At 52.7% G+C, this 22,505-nt stretch overlaps 2 protein-coding genes across 2 annotated transcripts in view; one reads left to right on the top strand and one right to left on the bottom strand.

Moving 5' to 3' along the window:
• Positions 1-158: 158 nt before the first annotated feature.
• Positions 159-12,482, bottom strand: LOC144954881 (histone deacetylase complex subunit SAP18-like). Its single transcript, XM_078885273.1, has 4 exons — positions 12,279-12,482; positions 8,081-8,190; positions 5,528-5,650; positions 159-2,934 (listed from the first exon to the last, which is right to left on the bottom strand). The coding sequence occupies exons 1-4, from the start codon at positions 12,351-12,353 to the stop codon at positions 2,772-2,774; spliced, it is 471 nt and encodes a 156-aa protein (XP_078741399.1). The 5' UTR covers positions 12,354-12,482; the 3' UTR covers positions 159-2,771.
• A 2,012-nt stretch (positions 12,483-14,494) lies between these two features.
• The window catches only part of LOC144954882 (uncharacterized), a gene marked incomplete at its 3' end in the record, with an annotated part of 17,294 nt that continues 9,283 nt past the window's right edge, over positions 14,495-22,505 (top strand). Inside the window, exons 1-2 of the mRNA XM_078885274.1 lie at positions 14,495-14,693; positions 17,970-18,056. Of these exons, the coding sequence (XP_078741400.1) occupies positions 17,974-18,056 (83 nt within the window). The remainder of the gene's footprint in view (positions 14,694-17,969; positions 18,057-22,505) is intronic.

Below are 22,505 nucleotides of genomic sequence, written 5' to 3'. Positions count from 1 at the left end.
GAGTGACTGAGTGGGTGAGTGACTGAGTGACTGAGTGGGTGAGTAACTGAGTGACTGAGTGGGTGAGTAACTGAGTGACTGAGTGGGTGACTGAGTGACTGACTGAGTGGGTGACTGAGTGGGTGAGAAACACTCACAGAAGCACAACAGCACCAATATAATTATCCATCACTTTTATTTTCTTAGAAAAGCCAACACTCTCTGCGATGTCAAGGGAGATGTCGACTACCTCGCCTGGTATACAGGAGGTCGTGGGTTCGATGCTGAGATGTTGACTACCTCGCCTGGTGTACAGGAGGTCGTGGGTTCGATGTTGACTACCTCGCCTGGTGTACAGGAGGTCGTGGGTTCGATGCTGAGATGTTGACTACCTCGCCTGGTGTGCAGGAGGTCGTGGGTTCGATGTTGACTACCTCGCCTGGTGTACAGGAGGTTGTGGGTTCGATGTTGAGATGTTGACTACCTCGCCTGCTGTACAGGAGGTCGTGGGTTCGATGTTGAGATGTTAACTACCTCGCCTGGTATACAGGAGGTCGTGGGTTCGATGTTGAGATGTTGACTACCTCGCCTGGTGTACAGGAGGTCGTGGGTTCGATGCTGAGATGTTGACTACCTCGCCTGGTATACAGGAGGTCGTGGGTTCGATGCTGAGATGTTGACTACCTCGCCTGGTGTACAGGAGGTCGTGGGTTCGATGTTGAGATGTTGACTACCTCGCCTGGTGTACAGGAGGTCGTGGGTTCGATGTTGAGATGTTGACTACCTCGCCTGGTGTACAGGAGGTCGTGGGTTCAATGTTGAGATGTTGACTACCTCGCCTGGTGTACAGGAGGTCGTGGGTTCAATGTTGAGATGTTGACTACCTCGCCTGGTGTACAGGAGGTCGTGGGTTCGATGTTGAGATGTTAACTACCTCGCCTGGTATACAGGAGGTCGTGGGTTCGATGCTGAGATGTTAACTACCTCGCCTGGTATACAGGAGGTCGTGGGTTCGATGCTGAGATGTTGACTACCTCGCCTGGTGTACAGGAGGTCGTGGGTTCAATGTTGAGATGTCGACTACCTCGCCTGGTGTACAGGAGGTCGTGGGTTCGATGTTGAGATGTTGACTACCTCGCCTGGTGTACAGGAGGTCGTGGGTTCGATGTTGAGATGTTGACTACCTCGCCTGGTGTACAGGAGGTCGTGGGTTCAATCCCAGACCCTGGCGATGACGCTGCTGTGTATTAGGAGTCAGCGTCTCTCTCCCCGTGGTGGTCGCTGTGTGGATTTTTCTCCCCGGGTCCTCCGGTTTCTCCCCTCACGTTTAGAATCAACGTCACCACGAGCTCAGAGTCTGTGTCTGCTGCTATCAATGTGCACATGGTGATGATGATGATATCAGTCACGTGACTGAGCTTCTGATACAATATCTACACAGCAGCTGAGTGGAGTCTTACACCTGGTGACACAAACTTAGTTTAGTTGTAGTGTGGGGCTCTGTGGGTGGGTCTCGATCTGCTTCTATGGGTCTCTGTGGGTGTCTCTGGGTCTCTGTGGGTCTCTGGGTCTCTCTGGGTCTCTGTGTGTCTCTGGGTCTCTGAGTATGGGTCTCGATGTGTTTCTATGGGTCTCTGTGTGTCTCTGGGTCTCTGAGTATGGGTCTCGATGTGTTTCTATGGGTCTCTGTGTGTCTCTGTGGGTCTCTATGTGGGTCGCTGTGGGTGTCTCTGGGTCTCTGTGTGTCTCTGTGTGTCTCTGTGGGTGTGTCTGGGTCTCTGTGGGTCTGTGTGTCTCTGTGTGTCTCTGTGTGTCTCTGTGGGTCTATGTGGGTGTCTCTGTGTCTCTGGGTCTATGTGGGTGTCTCTGGGTCTCTGTGGGTGTCTCTGGGTCTCTGTGAGTGGGTCTCTGTGGGTCTGTGTGGGTCTCTGTGGGTCTGTGTAGGTCTGTGTGGGGCTCTGTGGGTGTCTCTGGGTCTCTGTGAGTGGGTCTCTGTGGGTCTGTGTGGGTCTCTGTGGGTCTGTGTAGGTCTGTGTGGGTCTCTGTGGGTGTCTATGGGTCTCTGTGGGTGTCTATGGGTGTCTGAGTGTGGGGCTCTGTGGGTGTCTATGGGTCTCTGTGGGTCTGTGTAGGTCTGTGTGGGTCTCTGTGGATGTCTATGGGTCTCTGTGGATGTCTATGGGTGTCTGAGTGTGGGGCTCTGTGGGTGTCTATGGGTCTCTGTGAGTCTGTGTGGGTCTGTGGGTGTCTATGGGTCTCTGTGGGTGTCTATGGGTCTCTATGAGTGTGGGTCTCTGAGTGTGGGTCTGTATGTCTATGGGTCTCTATGAGACCCATAGACAACTCACACAGAGACTCACACAGAGACTCATAGACTCCTCACACAGACACCCACAGACTACTCACAGAGACCCATAGACCACCACCACCGCCACCACCACCGCCGCCACCACCACCACCACATCACCACCACCACCAACCACCACCGCCACCACCACCACCACCACCACTGTCATCACCACCACCACCACCAACCACCACCGCCACCGCCACCACCACCACTGTCACCACCACCACCACCAACCACCACCGCCACCGCCACCACCGCCACCACCACCACCACCGTCACCACCACCACCACCATCAGTAGGCCCACATGCCGCGTGGCGGTGCCGGAGCCCCGACTCTGCCGGGAAGGGTGATCACCACCACCACCACCACCGCCATCACCACCGCCACCACCACCGCCACCACCACCACCGCCACCACCACCACCACCACCGCCACCACCATCAGTAGGCCCACATGCCACGTGGTGGTGCCGGAGCCCCGACTCTGCCGGGAAGGGTGATGGCCACGTCCAGGAAGTCACCGATCTGAAACTTCTGGGAGCTGAGAGTCATCGAGTCGTAGGGACCCTTCCTGCCCGATACGGTGGAGCCGATCTCCTTCACTCTGTCGCGGTGAGAGACACACGGAGAGAGACACACACAGAGAGACACACGGAGAGAGACACGGTGAGACACACACAGTGACACACACACACAGTGAGACACACAGTGAGACACACACGGTGGAGCCGATCTCCTTCACTCTGTCGCGGTGATAGACACACGCAGAGAGACACACACAGAGAGACACATGGTGAGACACACGCAGTGAGACACACACAGTGAGACACACACGGTGGAGCCGATCTCCTTCACTCTGTCGCGGTGAGAGACACACGCAGAGAGACACACACACACAGAGACACACGGAGAGAGACACACACAGAGAGACACACGGTGAGACACACACACGGTGAGACACACACAGTGAGACACACACAGAGACACACACACGGTGAGACACACAGTGAGACACACACGGTGGAGCCGATTTCCTTCACTCTGTCGCGGTGAGAGACACACGGAGAGAGACACACACAGAGAGACACACGGTGAGACACACAGAGACACACACGGTGACACACACACAGTGAGACACACACGGTGAGAGACACGGTGAGAGACACGGTGAGAGACACGGTGAGACGGTAATGATGTTGATAATGACGGTGATGGTGATGATGATGGTGATGATGGTGGTGGTGATGGTGGTAATGATGGTGATGATGTTGGTGGTGTAGGTGATGTTGATGTTGATGGTGATGTTGATGGTGATGTTGATGATGTTGATGTTGGTGATGATGTTGATGGTGATGGTAGTGATGGTGATGGCAGTGATGTAGGTGGTGATGGTAGTGATGGTGATGTTGGTGATGATGATGATGTTGGTGATGGTGATGGTAGTGATGATGATGTTGGTGATGGTGATGGTAGTGATGATGATGATGGTGATGATGTCTCACCTGTAGCCCTGCCTCTTGGGGTCTGGGTAGACGATGATAGTGATGATGGTAGTGATGGTAGTGATGGTGATGATGATGGTAGTGATGATGGTAGTGATGGTAGTGATGGTAGTGATGATGGTAGTGATGGTAGTGATGATGGTAGTGATGATGGTAGTGATGGTAGTGATGGTAGTGATGATGATGATGATGGTAGTGATGGTGATGATGATGGTAGTGATGGTAGTGATGGTAGTGATGATGATGATGATGGTAGTGATGATGATGGTAGTGATGATGGTAGTGATGGTAGTGATGTTGTTGATGTCTCACCGGTAGCCCTGCCTCTTGGGGTCTGGGTAGACGATGGCGATGTAGGTAGTGATGATGATGGTAGTGTAGGTGATGATGGTGATGATGATGATGATAGTGATGATGATGAGGGTAGTGATGATGGTAGTGATGATGGTAGTGATGATGGTAGTGATGATGGTGATGGTGATGATGGTGATGGTGATGATGGTGATGGTGATGATGATGGTAGTGATGATGGTGATGGTGATGATGGTGATGATGATGATGATAATGATGATGATGATGGTGATGTCTCACCGGTAGCCCTGCCTCTTGGGGTCTGGGTAGACGATGGTAGTGATGATGGTGATGATGGTGATGATGATGATGGTGATGATGGTGATGATGTTGTTGATGGTGATGATGATGATGGTGATGATGGTGATGATGGTGATGATGATGATGGTGATGATGGTGATGATGGTGATGATGGTGATGATGATGATGGTGATGATGGTGATGATGATGATGGTGATGATGGTGATGATGTTGTTGATGGTGATGATGATGGTGATGATGTTGTTGATGGTGATGATGATGATGATGGTGATGATGGTGATGGTGATGATGATGGTGATGATGTTGTTGATGGTGATGATGATGATGGTGATGATGGTGATGATGGTGATGATGGTGATGATGATGATGGTGATGATGGTGATGATGGTGATGATGGTGATGATGATGATGGTGATGATGGTGATGATGGTGATGATGGTGATGATGGTGATGATGATGGTGATGATGGTGATGATGGTGATGATGGTGATGATGGTGATGATGATGATGGTGATGATGTTGTTGATGGTGATGATGGTGATGATGGTGATGATGGTGATGGTGATGATGTTGTTGATGGTGATGATGGTGATGATGGTGATGATGGTGATGATGGTGATGATGGTGATGATGATGATGGTGATGATGTTGTTGATGGTGATGATGGTGATGATGGTGATGATGGTGATGATGGTGATGATGATGATGATGGTGATGATGGTGATGGTAGTGATGATGATGATGGTGATGATGTTGTTGATGGTGATGATGGTGATGATGGTGATGATGGTGATGATGGTGATGATGGTGATGATGGTGATGATGGTGATGATGATGATGATGGTGATGATGGTGATGGTAGTGATGATGATGATGGTGATGATGTTGTTGATGGTGATGATGGTGATGATGGTGATGATGGTGATGATGGTGATGATGGTGATGATGGTGATGATGGTGATGGTGATGATGGTGATGATGGTGATGGTAGTGATGATGATGATGGTGATGATGTTGTTGATGGTAGTGATGATGGTGATGGTGATGATGGTAGTGATGGTAGTGATGTTGTTGATGTCTCACCGGTAGCCCTGCCTCTTGGGGTCTGGGTAGACGATGGCGAAACTGAAGTGCGTTCCCTTCCGCCGTGTCTCCGGGTTCACCTCCTTCACCAGGCCGGTGAGCTCACGCAGCGTGGCGTCCAGCCTGCACCACCACAACCACCACAACAACCACAACATCAACAACAATAACCACCACCACCATCACCATCACCACCACCACCACCATCACCACCACCATCACCACCATCATCCCCACCACCACCACCACAACCACCACCACCATCACCACCACCACCATCATCACCACCATCATCCCCACCACCACCACCATCACCACCACCATCACCATCACCACCACCACCATCACCACCATCACCACCATCACCACCACCACCACCACCATCACCACCATCACCACCACCACCACCATCACCACCATCATCACCACCATCATCCCCACCACCACCACCACAACCACCACCACCATCACCACCATCACCACCATCATCACCACCATCATCACCACCATCATCACCACCACCATCACCACCACCATCACCACCACCACCACCACCACCATCACCACCATCATCACCACCACCATCCCCACCACCACAACCACAACCACCACCACAACCACCACAACCACAACAACAACATCAACAACAACATCAACAACAATAATAATAACCACCACCACAACAACATCAACAACATCAACAACATCAACAACCACCACCACCACCAGGCCGGTGAGCTCACGCAGTGTGGCGTCCAGCCTGCAACCACCACCACCACCACAACAACATCAACAACATCAACAACAATAATAACCACCTCCTTTACCAGGCCGGTGAGCTCACGCAGCGTGGCGTCCAGCCTGCAACCACAACCACCACCACCACCACCACCACAACCATCATCTTCACCGCAACCACCACCACAACCATCATCTTCACCACAACCACCACCACAACCACCACCACAACCACCACCACCACCATCATCTTCACCACAACCACCACCACAACCATCATCTTCACCACAACCACCACCACCACCATCATCTTCACCGCAACCACCACCACCACCATCATCTTCACCACAACCACCACCACCACCATCATCTTCACCGCAACCACCACCACCACCATCATCTTCACCGCAACCACCACCACCACAACGCCCCTACACACTGCCCCCCACACACTGCCCCTCCACACTGCCCCCCACACACTGCCCCTCCACACTGCCCCCTACACACTGCCCCCTACACACTGCCCCCTACACACTGCCCCCTACACACTGCCCCCTACACACTGCCCCCTACACACTGCCCCCTACACACTGCCCCTACACACTGCCCCTACACACTGCCCCCTACACACTGCCCCCCACACACTGCCCCCCACACACTGCCCCCCACACACTGCCCCCCACACACTGCCCCCCACACACTGCCCCTACACACTGCCCCCCACACACTGCCCCCTACACACTGCCCCCCACACACTGCCCCCCACACACTGCCCCCTACACACTGCCCCCCACACACTGCCCCCTACACACTGCCCCTCCACACTGCCCCCTACACACTGCCCCCTACACACTGCCCATCCACACTGCCCCTCCACACTGCCCCTACACACTGCCCCCTACACACTGCCCCTACACACTGCCCCCTACACTGCCCCCTACACACTGCCCCCTACACACTGCCCCCTACACACTGCCCCTACACACTGCCCCTCCACACTGCCCCTACACACTGCCCCCTACACACTGCCCCTACACACTACCCCTACACACTGCCCCTACACACTGCCCCCTACACACTGCCCCTACACACTGCCCCCTACACACTGCCCCCTACACACTGCCCCTACACACTGCCCCCTACACACTGCCCCCTACACACTGCCCCTACACACTGCCCCCTACACACTGCCCCTACACACTGCCCCCTCCACACTGCCCCCTACACACTGCCCCCTACACACTGCCCCCTCCACACTGCCCCCTACACACTGCCCCTACACACTGCCCCCTCCACACTGCCCCCTACACACTGCCCCCTCCACACTGCCCCCTACACACTGCCCCCTACACACTGCCCCTACACAATGCCCATCCACACTGCCCCCTACACACTGCACACTGCCCCTCCACACTGCCCCCTACACACTGCCCATCCACACTGCCCCCTACACACTGCCCCTACACACTGCGCACTGCCCCTACACACTGCACACTGCCCCTCCACACTGCCCCCTACACACTGCCCATCCACACTGCCCCTACACACTGCGCACTGCCCCTACACACTGCCCCCCACACACTGCCCCCTACACACTGCCCATCCACACTGCCCCTACACACTGCGCACTGCCCCTACACACTGCCCCTACACACTGCCCCCCACACACTGCGCACTGCCCCCACACACTGCCCCCTACACACTGCCCCTACACACTGCCCCTACACACTGCGCACTGCCCCTACACACTGCCCCTACACACTGCCCCTACACACTGCCCCCCACACACTGCGCACTGCCCCCTGTGGTGCCCACCAGGTGTAGATCTGGAGCTCGGCAGGTGGTGTCCCGCCCCGCGTGAAGTCTTCTGAGCGGTGGTGACGCCCCGTGTCGGACGTGAACACTCGCAGCAGAAGCGGGCATGTCTAGCACACACACACACAGTGACACACACACAGTGACACACACACAGTGACACACACACACACACAGTGACACACACACACACACACAGTGACACACACACAGTGACACACACACACACACACAGTGACACACACACACACACACAGTGACACACACACAGTGACACACACACACACAGTGACACACACACAGTGACACACACACAGTGACACACACACAGTGACACACACACACACACAGTGACACACACACAGTGACACACACACAGTGACACACACACACAGTGACACACACACACAGTGACACACACAGTGACACACACAGTGACACACACACACAGTGACACACACACACAGTGACACACACAGTGACACACACAGTGACACACACACACAGTGACACACACACACAGTGACACACACACACACACACAGTGACACACACACACAGTGACACACAGTGACACACACACACAGTGACACACACAGTGACACACACACAGTGACACACACACAGTGACACACACACACACACAGTGACACACACACAGTGACACACACACACACACAGTGACACACACACAGTGACACACACACAGTGACACACACACAGTGACACACACACACACACAGTGACACACACACAGTGACACACACACAGTGACACACACACAGTGACACACACACAGTGACACACACACAGTGACACACACACACACACAGTGACACACACACAGTGACACACACACAGTGACACACACACACAGTGACACACACACAGTGACACACACACAGTGACACACACACAGTGACACACACACACAGTGACACACACACAGTGACACACACACAGTGACACACACACACACAGTGACACACACACAGTGACACACACACAGTGACACACACAGTGACACACACACAGTGACACACACACACACACAGTGACACACACAGTGACACACACACACAGTGACACACACACACACACAGTGACACACACACACAGTGACACACACAGTGACACACACACTGAGACACACACAGTGACACACACACACACACAGTGACACACACAGTGACACACACAGTGACACACACACAGTGACACACACAGTGACACACACACAGTGACACACACACAGTGACACACACACAGTGACACACACACACACACACAGTGACACACACACAGTGACACACACACAGTGACACACACACAGTGACACACACACAGTGACACACACACAGTGACACACACACACACACAGTGACACACACACAGTGACACACACACACACACAGTGACACACACACACAGTGACACACACAGTGACACACACACAGTGAGACACACACAGTGACACACACACACACACAGTGACACACACAGTGACACACACAGTGACACACACACAGTGACACACACACAGTGACACACACACAGTGACACACACACAGTGACACACACACACACACACAGTGACACACACACAGTGACACACACACAGTGACACACACACAGTGACACACACACAGTGACACACACACAGTGACACACACACAGTGACACACACACACACACAGTGACACACACACAGTGACACACACACAGTGACACACACACACAGTGACACACACACACAGTGACACACACACAGTGACACACACAGTTACACACAGTGACACACACACAGTGACACACACACAGTGACACACACACAGTGACACACACACAGTGACACACACACACAGTGACACACACACACAGTGACACACACACACAGTTACACACACACACAGTCACACACATACACACACACAGTGACACACACACAGTGACACACACACAGTGACACACACACAGTGACACACAGTGACACACACACACAGTGACACACACACAGTGACACACACACACACAGTGACACACACACAGTGACACACAGTCACATACACACAGTGACAGTGACGGTGGGGGTGGGGATAAAGTAAGGGTCTCTGTGGGTCTCTATGAGTGTGGGTCTCTGTGGGTCTCTATGAGTATGGGTCTCTGTGGGTCTCTGTGAGTGTGGGTCTCTGTGGGTCTCTATGGGTGTGGGTCTCTGTGGGTCTCTATGAGTGTGGGTCTCTGTGGGTCTCTGTGAGTGTGGGTCTCTGTGGGTCTCTATGGGTGTGGGTCTCTGTGGGTCTCTATGAGTGTGGGTCTCTGTGGGTCTCTCTGAGTGTGGGTCTCTGTGAGTGTGGGTCTCTGTGGGTCTCTATGGGTGTGGGTCTCTGTGGGTCTCTATGAGTGTGGGTCTCTTATGAGTGTTGGTCTCTGTGGGTCTCTGTGAGTGTGGGTCTCTGTGGGTCTCTGTGAGTGTGGGTCTCTGTGGGTCTCTATGGGTGTGGGTCTCTGTGGGTCTCTATGAGTGTGGGTCTCTGTGGGTCTCTATGAGTGTGGGTCTCTGTGAGTGTGGGTCTCTGTGAGTGTGGGTCTCTGTGGGTCTCTGTGAGTGTGGGTCTCTGTGGGTCTCTGTGGGTGTGGGTCTCTGTGGGTCTCTATGAGTGTGGGTCTCTGTGGGTCTCTATGGGTGTGGGTCTCTGTGGGTCTCTATGAGTGTGGGTCTCTGTGGGTCTCTATGAGTGTGGGTCTCTGTGGGTCTCTATGAGTGTGGGTCTCTGTGGGTCTCTGAGTGTGGGTCTCTGTGGGTCTCTATGAGTGTGGGTCTCTGTGGGTCTCTATGAGTGTGGGTCTCTGTGGGTCTCTATGAGTGTGGGTCTCTGTGGGTCTCTATGAGTGTGGGTCTCTGTGGGTCTCTATGAGTGGGGGTCTCTGTGGGTCTCTATGAGTGTGGGTCTCTTATGAGTGTTGGTCTCTGTGGGTCTCTGTGAGTGTGGGTCTCTGTGGGTCTCTGTGAGTGTGGGTCTCTGTGGGTCTCTATGGGTGTGGGTCTCTGTGGGTCTCTATGAGTGTGGGTCTCTATGAGTGTGGGTCTCTATGAGTGTGGGTCTCTGTGGGTCTCTGTGGGTCTCTGTGGGTCTCTGTGAGTGTGGGTCTCTGTGGGTCTCTATGAGTGTGGGTCTCTGTGGGTCTCTGTGGGTCTCTGTGGGTCTCTGTGGGTGTGGGTCTCTGTGGGTCTCTATGAGTGTGGGTCTCTGTGGGTCTCTGTGGGTGTGGGTCTCTGTGGGTCTCTATGAGTGTGGGTCTCTGTGGGTCTCTATGAGTGTGGGTCTCTATGAGTGTGGGTCTCTGTGGGTCTCTGTGAGTGTGGGTCTCTGTGGGTCTCTATGAGTGTGGGTCTCTGTGGGTCTCTGTGGGTCTCTGTGGGTGTGGGTCTCTGTGGGTCTCTATGAGTGTGGGTCTCTGTGGGTCTCTGTGGGTGTGGGTCTCTGTGGGTCTCTGTGGGTGTGGGTCTCTGTGGGTCTCTATGAATGTGGGTCTCTGTGGGTGTGGGTCCCTGTGAGCTGCTACTATTTGTGATGGGTCACATCGCTCTCCGACAAAACAGGGTCACACGCAGCAGCAGCCTGAGTTCGCCTGCTACAAGTTAAAGTGATTTCGTCGTTAAAACTTAATAATAAAAATAAAACATAATAAAATAATTCCCACGACGTTTCGGCCACAACGCAAGCAGCCGTCCTCGGGTGAAGAACAGGGCTGTCGGAAAGACAGCGGTTTATTTTTTTTTATTTTATTATTTCCCTTCTACGTGACTTTACCGAAAGAACCAAGAAGATGAATCCCTGCAGTCACGAAAACTTTACATCGAAATTTAATTAGAGTTCGTTTGTATCTGCGTGTACGGTGTGGATTAACGCATCAACATTCATCGAATAAGAATACAAATGGATTGTTTATGGTGTTGTAACATCTTAACACCAACCCTGTGTTTTTTATTAAAGGGTAAAAACTTATCGTCATATTTTGTTATCGTTCTATCATTTTTTTTTTTACACAATTATAACCACGAGGAGGGGGGGGGGGGGGGTGGTGGTGGGTAAGTCTCCCGAAGTCGGCCGGACGCCGGCCGCTAGGAAAGTCCGTAGGCTCCGCGGACCCCGCGGGGTGGCGGTGAAGGCCTAAAAAAAAAAAGTCTCGTCACCTTTTCCCTGTCGATGGGTTTCTCGGGGTCCTTGGTGAGGATCTCGCCCTGAATCACCGTCGACTCGAGCGCCATCGGAGGATCCTTGAGGGAACGGAAAAGAACGGAAAAGAACGAAATCCGCACTGCCGCTGAACCGCCGGAACCCTCGGCGTGGTTGATTCGAGACACCGCGGTTTGGATGGATGGCGCGGTGACGTCACGGCGCAGACCACGCCCTCTGCGCGGTGACGTCATCACGTCAAGAGGCGAAAGCCTGTGAACTAGCGAGTGACGTCATCGCGCAGACCACGGCCTCTGCGCGGTGACGTCATCACGTCAAGAGGCGAAAGCCTGTGAACTAGCGAGTGACGTCACCGCGCAGACCACGGCCTCTGCGCGCTGACGTCATCACGTCAAGAGGCGTCCCCAAGCCTCTCCACCTGTGAACTACGGAGTGACGTCACCGCGCAGAGGCCGTGGTCTGCGCGGTGACGTCATCACGTCAAGAGGCGTCCCAATACTCTCCACCAATCCCCACGGTTGTTGTCGATTTCGTCATCGCGCAAAGCGAAGGGGGGGGTGGGTTTGGCGCGATGACGTCACCACGTCAAGAGGCAGCCGGTGATCGGTGACATGACGTCATCGCGCTTTGAACGGCGTAACGCGACGACGTCACTGGCTGCGCACGTTGAAATAAAGGGCGCGAAGCGGCAAGTTTGGCGCGGTGACGTCATCACAACAAGGGTGGCGCGGTGACGTCATCACATCAAGGGGTCAATTACGTTTTTTACTCGCGCAGGGTCATTAACGATTGCGTCATCGAGCAAAAATTACCGGGTGGGTCGGCGTGATGACGTCATTCGCACTAACATTAATCGCGCTGAACCGCCCCCTCCCCCCCCCAACGGCTGAGGGGTCGTTGGTGATGACGTCATTACGCAAGACGGGTTGCGGAGCGCGAGGATGACGTCATCGGCGCAACGCCACGCGAAAGCCTTTACACCACAGGCCATTGGTTAATTACGTCATCGCGTAAACGACGACAGTCTGCATGATGACGTCATAGCATAAATCGACGACGGTCTACGTGATGACGCCATCGCGTCACTCGACGGAACCTTGTTTATTTGATTCTGATTCGGCATTGGCCGCATTTGCCGTGACGTCACCACGCAGCGCGTGAGGGGGCGTGTTCTATGCCCAAATAAGGCGGTGACGTCACCACGCAGCTGGGAGGTGGGGGAGGGGCTTTGGTATTGGTGGGGGGGTGGATGCGAGGGGGTGGTCTGATGCCCTTATAAGGGCATCACTCCCCTCGTAGCGGATGCCCCTCCCACCACGCGCATGCGCAGTGGGACGCGGCAGCCGACAAATCCCCAAGCGAGAGAGGGAGGAGGGAGGGAGAGGGGAGGTAAATAAAAAATAAGGAAATAAAAGAAAACAAAAAACGAAATATAAAATTGAACGTTAAACAGAAATTAACGAGATGAAAATGAGTAAGAATAAGAAAAAATGACGAAGAAAATAAAATAAATTAAAAACGGCGACTAAATAAAAAACGAAAAGGAGGGAGAGTGGAGAGAGAGAGTGAGGCGGCGGCGGCGGCGGGGAGAGATCTCGGGGAGAGCGGGGGACGCTTCACGAATTTGCTTGAGAGAGAGAGGGGAGATAGGGGAGTGAGATAGATAGGGGAGGAGAGAGATAGGGGAGTGAGAGGAGAGTGGAGAGAGGGAGGAGAGAGAGTGGGGAGAGAGGGGAGAGTGAGGAGAGAGACGGGAGAGTGGAGAGGAGAGAGTGAGGAGAGAGTGAGGGGAGAGAAAGGAGAGAGGGAGGAGAGAGAGTGGGGAGAGAGAGAGAAGGGAGAGGAGAGGGAGGAGAGAGATAGGGGAGTGAGAGGAGAGATAGGGGAGATAGGGGAGAGAGGGGCGAGAGAGAGGGGAGTGGAGTGAGGGGAGTGAGGATGATGAGAGGATGATGAGCGTTAAGAGGAGGCGGGAAATCCAGACAACATCAACCACAACAACAGCACCATCATCATCAGCACCACCATCAGCATCATCATCAGCAGCATCATCATCAGCAGCACCACCATCATCATCAGCAGCACCACCATCATCATCAGCAGCATCAGCAGCATCAGCACCACCATCATCATCAGCAGCATCAGCACCACCATCATCATCAGCATCATCAGCAGCAGCATCATCATCAGCAGCACCATCATCATCATCAGCAGCACCACCATCATCATCAGCAGCATCATCAGCAGCAGCATCATCATCAGCAGCACCACCATCATCATCAGCAGCATCAGCACCACCATCATCATCAGCATCATCAGCAGCATCAGCAGCAGCATCAGCAGCATCAGCAGCAGCAGCATCACGGACACTTGACTGATCCACACACACACAGAGAGGGAATCTACAGACGGTAATCACCACCATCATCACATCGCTACCACCACCCTCACCACCAACCACCCTCGCTAGCCTCACCACCATCACCACCACCACCCTCACCACCACCACCCTCACCACCCTTACCACCCTTACCACCCTTACCACCACCCTCACCACCAACCACCAACACCCTCACCACCACCCTCACCACCACCCCTCACCACCAACCACCCTCACTAGCCTCACCACCACCCACCACCACCCTCACCACCACCACCTCACCCCACCAACCACCCTCACACCCTCACCACCACCACCCTCACCACCACCCTCACCACCAACCACCAACACCCTCACCACCACCCTCACCACCACCCTCACCACCAACCACCCTCACTAGCCTCACCACCACCACCCTCACCACCACCCTCACCACCAACCACCACACCCTCACCACCACCCTCACCACCACCCTCACTAGCCTCATCACCACCAACCACCCTCACCACCCACCACCCTCACCACCACCCTCACCACCAACACCCTCACCACCCACCACCCTCACTACAGCCTCATCACCACCAACCACCCTCACCACCAACCCTCACTCACCACCCTCACCACCACCCCTCACTACCACCCTCACCTACCACACCCTCACCACCACCCCCTCACCACCACCCTCACCACCACCCTCACACACTCACCCACCACCCTCACCACCACCAACCACCCAACACCCTCACCACACCACCCTCACCACCACCACCACCACCCTCACCACCACCACCCTCACCACCCTCACCACCCTCACCACCACCACCCTCACCACCACCCTCACCACCCTCACCACCACCACCCTCACACACCACCACCCTCACCACCACCCACCACCACCCCACCCTCACCACCACCACCCTCACCACTCTCACCACCCTCACACACCACCACCCTCACCAACACCCTCACCACCACCACCCTCACCACCACCACCCTCACCACCACCCTCACCACCACCACCCTCACCACTCTCACCACCCTCACCACCACCACCCTCACCAACACCCTCACCACCCACCACCCTCACTAGCCTCACCACCCCCCCTCACCACCACCACCACCCTCACCACCACCACCCTCACCACCACCACCACCCTCACCACCCTCACCACCACCCTCACCACCACCACCCTCACCACCCTCACCACCACCACCCTCACCACCACCACCCTCACCACCACCACCCTCACCACTCACCACCCCTCACCACCACCACCCTCACCACCACCCCTCACCCACCACCACCCTCACTACCCTCACCACCCCCCTCACCACCACCACCACCCTCACCACCCACCCTCACCACCACCACCCTCACCACCCTCACCACCACCCTCCACCACCACCCTCACCACCACCCTCACCACCACACCCTCACCACCACTACCCTCACCACCACCACCACCCTCACCACCACCCTCACCACCACCACCCCTCACCACCACCACCCTCACCACCCTCACCACCACCCTCACCACCACCACCCCTCACCACCACCCTCACCACCACCCTCACCACCACTACCCTCACCACCACTACTACCCTACACCACCCTCACCACCACCCTCACCACCACCCTCACCACCCACCCACACCCTCACCACCACCCTCACCACCACCCTCACCACCACCCACCCTCACCACCACCCTCACCACCACCCCCTCACCACCACCCTCACCACCACCCTCACCCCACCACCCACACCACACCCTCACCACCACACCCTCACCACCACACCACCACCCTCACCACCACCCTCACCACCCTCACCACCACCCTCACCACCACCACCCTCACCACCACCCCACCACCCACCACCCACACCACCACACCCTCACCACCACACCCCTAACCACCCTCACCACCACCCTCACCACCACCCTCACCACCACCACCCTCACCACCCTCCCACCACCCTCACCACCACCCTCACCACCACCCCTCACCCCCCTCACCACCCCACCACCCTCACCACACACACCACCCTCACCACCCTCACCCCACCACCACCCTCACCACCACCCACCACCACCACCCTCACCACCCTCACCACCACCCTCACCACCACCCCACACCCCCACCACCACCACCCTCACCAACCACCACCACCCACACCACCACCACCACCCTCACCACACACCCACCCCTCACCACCACCTCACCACCCTCACCACCACCCCACACCTCACCACCCTCACCACACACACCACCCTCACCACCACCCTCACCACCCTCACCACCACCACCCTCACCACCACCACCACCCTCACCACCCTCACCACCCTCACCACCACCACCCTCACCACCCTCACCACCCTCACCACCACCCTCACCACCCTCACCACCCTCACCACCACCACCCTCACCACCCTCACCACCACCCTCACCACCACACCACCCTCACCACCCTCACCACCCTCACCACCCTCACCACCACCACCCTCACACCCTCACCACCCTCACCACCACCACCCTCACCACCCTCACCACCCTCACCACCACCCTCACCACCCTCACCACCACCCTCACCACCCTCACCACCACCCTCACCACCACCACCACCCTCACCACCCTCACCCTCACCACCACCACCACCCTCACCCTCACCACCCTCACCACCCTCACCACCCTCACCACCCTCACCACCCTCACCACCACCCTCACCACCCTCACCCTCACCACCCTCACCACCCTCACCACCACCCTCACCACCCTCACCACCACCACCCTCACCACCCTCACCACCACCCTCACCACCCTCACCACCACCCTCACCACCCTCACCACCCTCACCACCACCCTCACCACCCTCACCACCACCCTCACCACCCTCACCCCACCACCCCTCACCACCCTCACCACCCTCACCCACCACCCTCACCACCCTCACCACCCTCACCACCACCACCCTCACCACACCCTCACCACCACCCTCACCACCCTCACCACCACCCTCACCACCACCACCACCCTCACCACCCTCACCCTCACCACCACCACCACCCTCACCCTCACCACCCTCACCACCCTCACCACCCTCACCACCACCCTCACCACCCTCACCACCACCCTCACCACCCTCACCACCCTCACCACCACCACCACCCTCACCACCCTCACCACCACCACCCTCACCACCACCCTCACCACCCTCACCACCACCACCCTCACCACCACCACCCTCACCACCCTCACCACCACCACCCTCACCACCCTCACCACCCTCACCACCCTCACCACCGCCAGGATCATGAAGAGGAGAAATGGCGAAGCGGCCAAGTTTCGGCGGCCTCCCATCAAGAGGAACAAGATCGCAGAGGGTCTCTACGGCAGGTGAGAGGAGCCTGTGGGGTCCTGTAGTATCACGGTCATATAGTATCACAATCATATAGTATCACTGTGGGTCCTATAGTATCACAATCATATAGTATCACTGTGGGGGTCCTATAGTATCACAATCATATAGTATCACTGTGGGGTCCTATAGTATCACAATCATATAGTATCACTGTGGGGTCCTATAGTATCACGGTCATATAGTATCACTGTGGGTCCTATAGTATCACTGTGTCATATAGTATCACTGTGGGGTCCTGTAGTATCACGGTCATATAGTATCACAATCATATAGTATCACTGTGGGGTCCTATAGTATCACAATCTATATAGTATCACTGTGGGGTCCTATAGTATCACGGTCATATAGTATCACTGTGGGGTCCTGTAGTATCACGGTCATATAGTATCACAATCATATAGTATCACTGTGGGGTCCTATAGTATCACGGTCATATAGTATCACTGTGGGGTCCTGTAGTATCACGGTCATATAGTATCACAATCATATAGTATCACTGTGGGGTCCTATAGTATCACGGTCATATAGTATCACAATCATATAGTATCACTGTGGGGTCCTATAGTATCACGGTCATATAGTATCACAATCATATAGTATCACTGTGGGGTCCTATAGTATCACGGTCATATAGTATCACTGTGGGTCCTATAGTATCACTGTGTCATATAGTATCACTGTGGGGTCCTGTAGTATCACGGTCATATAGTATCACAATCATATAGTATCACTGTGGGGTCCTATAGTATCACAATCATATAGTATCACTGTGGGGTCCTATAGTATCACGGTCATATAGTATCACAATCATATAGTATCACTGTGGGGTCCTATAGTATCACGGTCATATAGTATCACTGTGGGGTCCTGTAGTATCACGTTCATATAGTATCACAATCATATAGTATCACTGTGGGGTCCTATAGTATCACGGTCATATAGTATCACTGTGGGGTCCTGTAGTATCACGGTCATATAGTATCACAATCATATAGTATCACTGTGGGGGTCCTATAGTATCACGGTCATATAGTATCACAATCATATAGTATCACTGTGGGGTCCTATAGTATCACGGTCATATAGTATCACTGTGGGGTCCTGTAGTATCACGGTCATATAGTATCACAATCATATAGTATCACTGTGGGGTCCTATAGTATCACTGTGTCATATAGTATCACTGTGGGTCCTATAGTATCACGGTCATATAGTATCACAATCATATAGTATCACTGTGGGGTCCTATAGTATCACGGTCATATAGTATCACTGTGGGGTCCTGTAGTATCACGGTCATATAGTATCACAATCATATAGTATCACTGTGGGGTCCTATAGTATCACGGTCATATAGTATCACTGTTGGGTCCTGTAGTATCACGGTCATATAGTATCACAATCATATAGTATCACTGTGGGGTCCTATAGTATCACGGTCATATAGTATCACAATCATATAGTATCACTGTGGGGTCCTATAGTATCACGGTCATATAGTATCACTGTGGGGTCCCTGTAGTATCACGGTCATATAGTATCACAATCATATAGTATCACTGTGGGGTCCTATAGTATCACTGTGTCATATAGTATCACTGTGGGGTCCTGTAGTATCACGGTCATATAGTATCACAATCATATAGTATCACTGTGGGGTCCTATAGTATCACGGTCATATAGTATCACTGTGGGGTCCTGTAGTATCACGGTCATATAGTATCACAATCATATAGTATCACTGTGGGGTCCTATAGTATCACGGTCATATAGTATCACAATCATATAGTATCACTGTGGGGTCCTATAGTATCACGGTCATATAGTATCACTGTGGGGTCCTGTAGTATCACGGTCATATAGTATCACAATCATATAGTATCACTGTGGGGTCCTATAGTATCACTGTGTCATATAGTATCACTGTGGGGTCCTATAGTATCACGGTCATATAGTATCACAATCATATAGTATCACTGTGGGGTCCTATAGTATCACGGTCATATAGTATCACTGTGGGGTCCTGTAGTATCACGGTCATATAGTATCACAATCATATAGTATCACTGTGGGGGTCCTATAGTATCACGGTCATATAGTATCACTGTGGGGTCCTGTAGTATCACGGTCATATAGTATCACAATCATATAGTATCACTGTGGGGTCCTATAGTATCACGGTCATATAGTATCACAATCATATAGTATCACTGTGGGGTCCTATAGTATCACGGTCATATAGTATAACTGTGGGGTCCTGTAGTATCACGGTCATATAGTATCACAATCATATAGTATCACTGTGGGGTCCTATAGTATCACTGTGTCATATAGTATCACTGTGGGTCCTATAGTATCACGGTCATATAGTATCACAATCATATAGTATCACTGTGGGGTCCTATAGTATCACGGTCATATAGTATCACAATCATATAGTATCACTGTGGGGTCCTGTAGTATCACGGTCATATAGTATCACAATCATATAGTATCACTGTGGGGTCCTATAGTATCACGGTCATATAGTATCACAATCATATAGTACCACTGTGGGGTCCTATAGTATCACGGTCATATAATATCACAATCATATAGTACCACTGTGGGGTCCTATAGTATCACGGTCATATAGTATCACTGTGGGGTCCTATAGTATCACGGTCATATAGTATCACAATCCTATAGTATCACTGTGGGGTCCTATAGTATCACGGTCATATAGTATCACAATCATATAGTATCACTGTGGGGTCCTATAGTATCATGGTCATATAGTATCACAATCATATAGTATCACTGTGGGGTCCTATAGTATCACGGTCATATAGTATCACTGTGGGTCATATAATATCACTGTGTGTCATATAGTATCACTGTGGGTCATATAGTATCACTATGGGGTCATATAGTATCACTGTGTGTCATATAGTATCACTGTGTATCTTGTAGTATCACTGTGAGTCATATAGTATCACTGTGTGTCATATAGTATCACTATGGGGTCATATAGTATCACTGTGTGTCATATAGTATCACTGTGTCTTATAGTATCACTGTGAGTCATATAGTATCACTGTGGGTCTTATAGTATCACTGTGTGTCATATAGTATCACTGTGGGTCTTATAGTATCACTGTGTGTCTTATAGTATCACTGTGTGTCATATAGTATCACTGAGTGTCATATAGTATCACTGTGGGTCTTATAGTATCACTGTGTGTCATATAGTATCACTGTGTGTCTTATAGTATCACTGTGTGTCATATAGTATCACTGTGTCATATAGTATCACTGTGTCATATAGTATCACTGTGAGTCATATAGTATCACTGTGTGTCTTATAGTATCACTGTGAGTCTTATAGTATCACTGTGTGTCTTATACTATCACTGTGAGTCATATAGTATCACTGTGTGTCATATAGTATCACTGAGTCATATAGTATCACTGTGTGTCATATAGTATCACTGTGTGTCATATAGTATCACTGTGTCATATAGTATCACTGTGGGGTCCTGTAGTATCACTGTGAGTCATATAGTATCACTGTGTGTCTTATAGTATCACTGTGAGTCATATAGTATCACTGTGGGGTCCTGTAGTATCACTGGTGTCTGTGGTGACGTCATTGTTCTGCAGTAACACTTGAGTCTGTGGTGACGTCATTGTTCTGCTGTAACACTGGGGTCTGTGGTGACGTCATTGTTCTGTAGTAACACTGGTGTCTGTGGTGACGTCATTGTTCTGTAGTAACACGGGTCTGTCGTGACGTCATTGTTATACAGTAACGCTGGGGTCTGTGGTGACGTCATTGTCCAGTCCTATAGCATCACCCTGGGGCCCTATAATGATTCCTGTGATTGTGATCATGATTGTGATCATGATGGCGATGGCCATGATTGTGATCATGATAGCGATTGTGATAACGATTGCCGTGATTGTGATCATGTTAGCGATTGCTGTGATTGTGATAACGATTGCCGTGATTGTGATCATGATAGCGACTTCCGTGATTGTGATCATGATAGCGATTGCTGTGATTTTAATCATGACAACGATTTTTGTGATTGTGATTTTTGTGATTGTGATCATGATTGTGATTTTTGTGATTGTGATCATGATTGCGATCATGATCATGACGCTGTGTGCGTGGTGCTGCAGCGCCTTCCTCTACGTGAGGTTCCTCGTGATTGTGATTTTTCTGATTGTGATCATGATTGTGATCATGATTGTGATCATGATTGTGATCATGATTGTGATCATGATTGTGATCATGATCATGACGCTGTGTGCGTGGTGCTGCAGCGCCTTCCTCTACGTGAGGTTCCTCGTGATTGTGATTGCTGTGATTTTCGTGATTGTGATCATGATAGCGATTGCCGTGATTGTGATCATGATTGTGATTTTCGTGATTGTGATCA

This window comes from Lampetra fluviatilis, unplaced genomic scaffold (assembly GCF_964198595.1).
Source record: "Lampetra fluviatilis unplaced genomic scaffold, kcLamFluv1.1 SCAFFOLD_237, whole genome shotgun sequence".
NCBI classification, from domain to species: Eukaryota; Metazoa; Chordata; class Hyperoartia; order Petromyzontiformes; family Petromyzontidae; genus Lampetra; species Lampetra fluviatilis.
Note: the sequence above shows the minus strand (reverse complement) of the source record. Positions and strands in the feature narration are given on the sequence as shown.

Bases quoted from the DNA above. Each gene is read 5' to 3' on its own strand.
- LOC144954881 (XM_078885273.1), bottom strand. From the start codon at position 12,353: ATGGCGCTCGAGTCGACGGTGATTCAGGGCGAGATCCTCACCAAGGAC. The intron at 8,191-12,278 runs GTGACGAGACTT...TGTGTGTGCTAG, and splicing joins AACCCATCGACAGGGAAAAG to ACATGCCCGCTTCTGCTGCG. The intron at 2,935-5,527 runs GTGAGACATCAA...TCACCGCGACAG, and splicing joins CCCAAGAGGCAGGGCTACCG to AGTGAAGGAGATCGGCTCCA.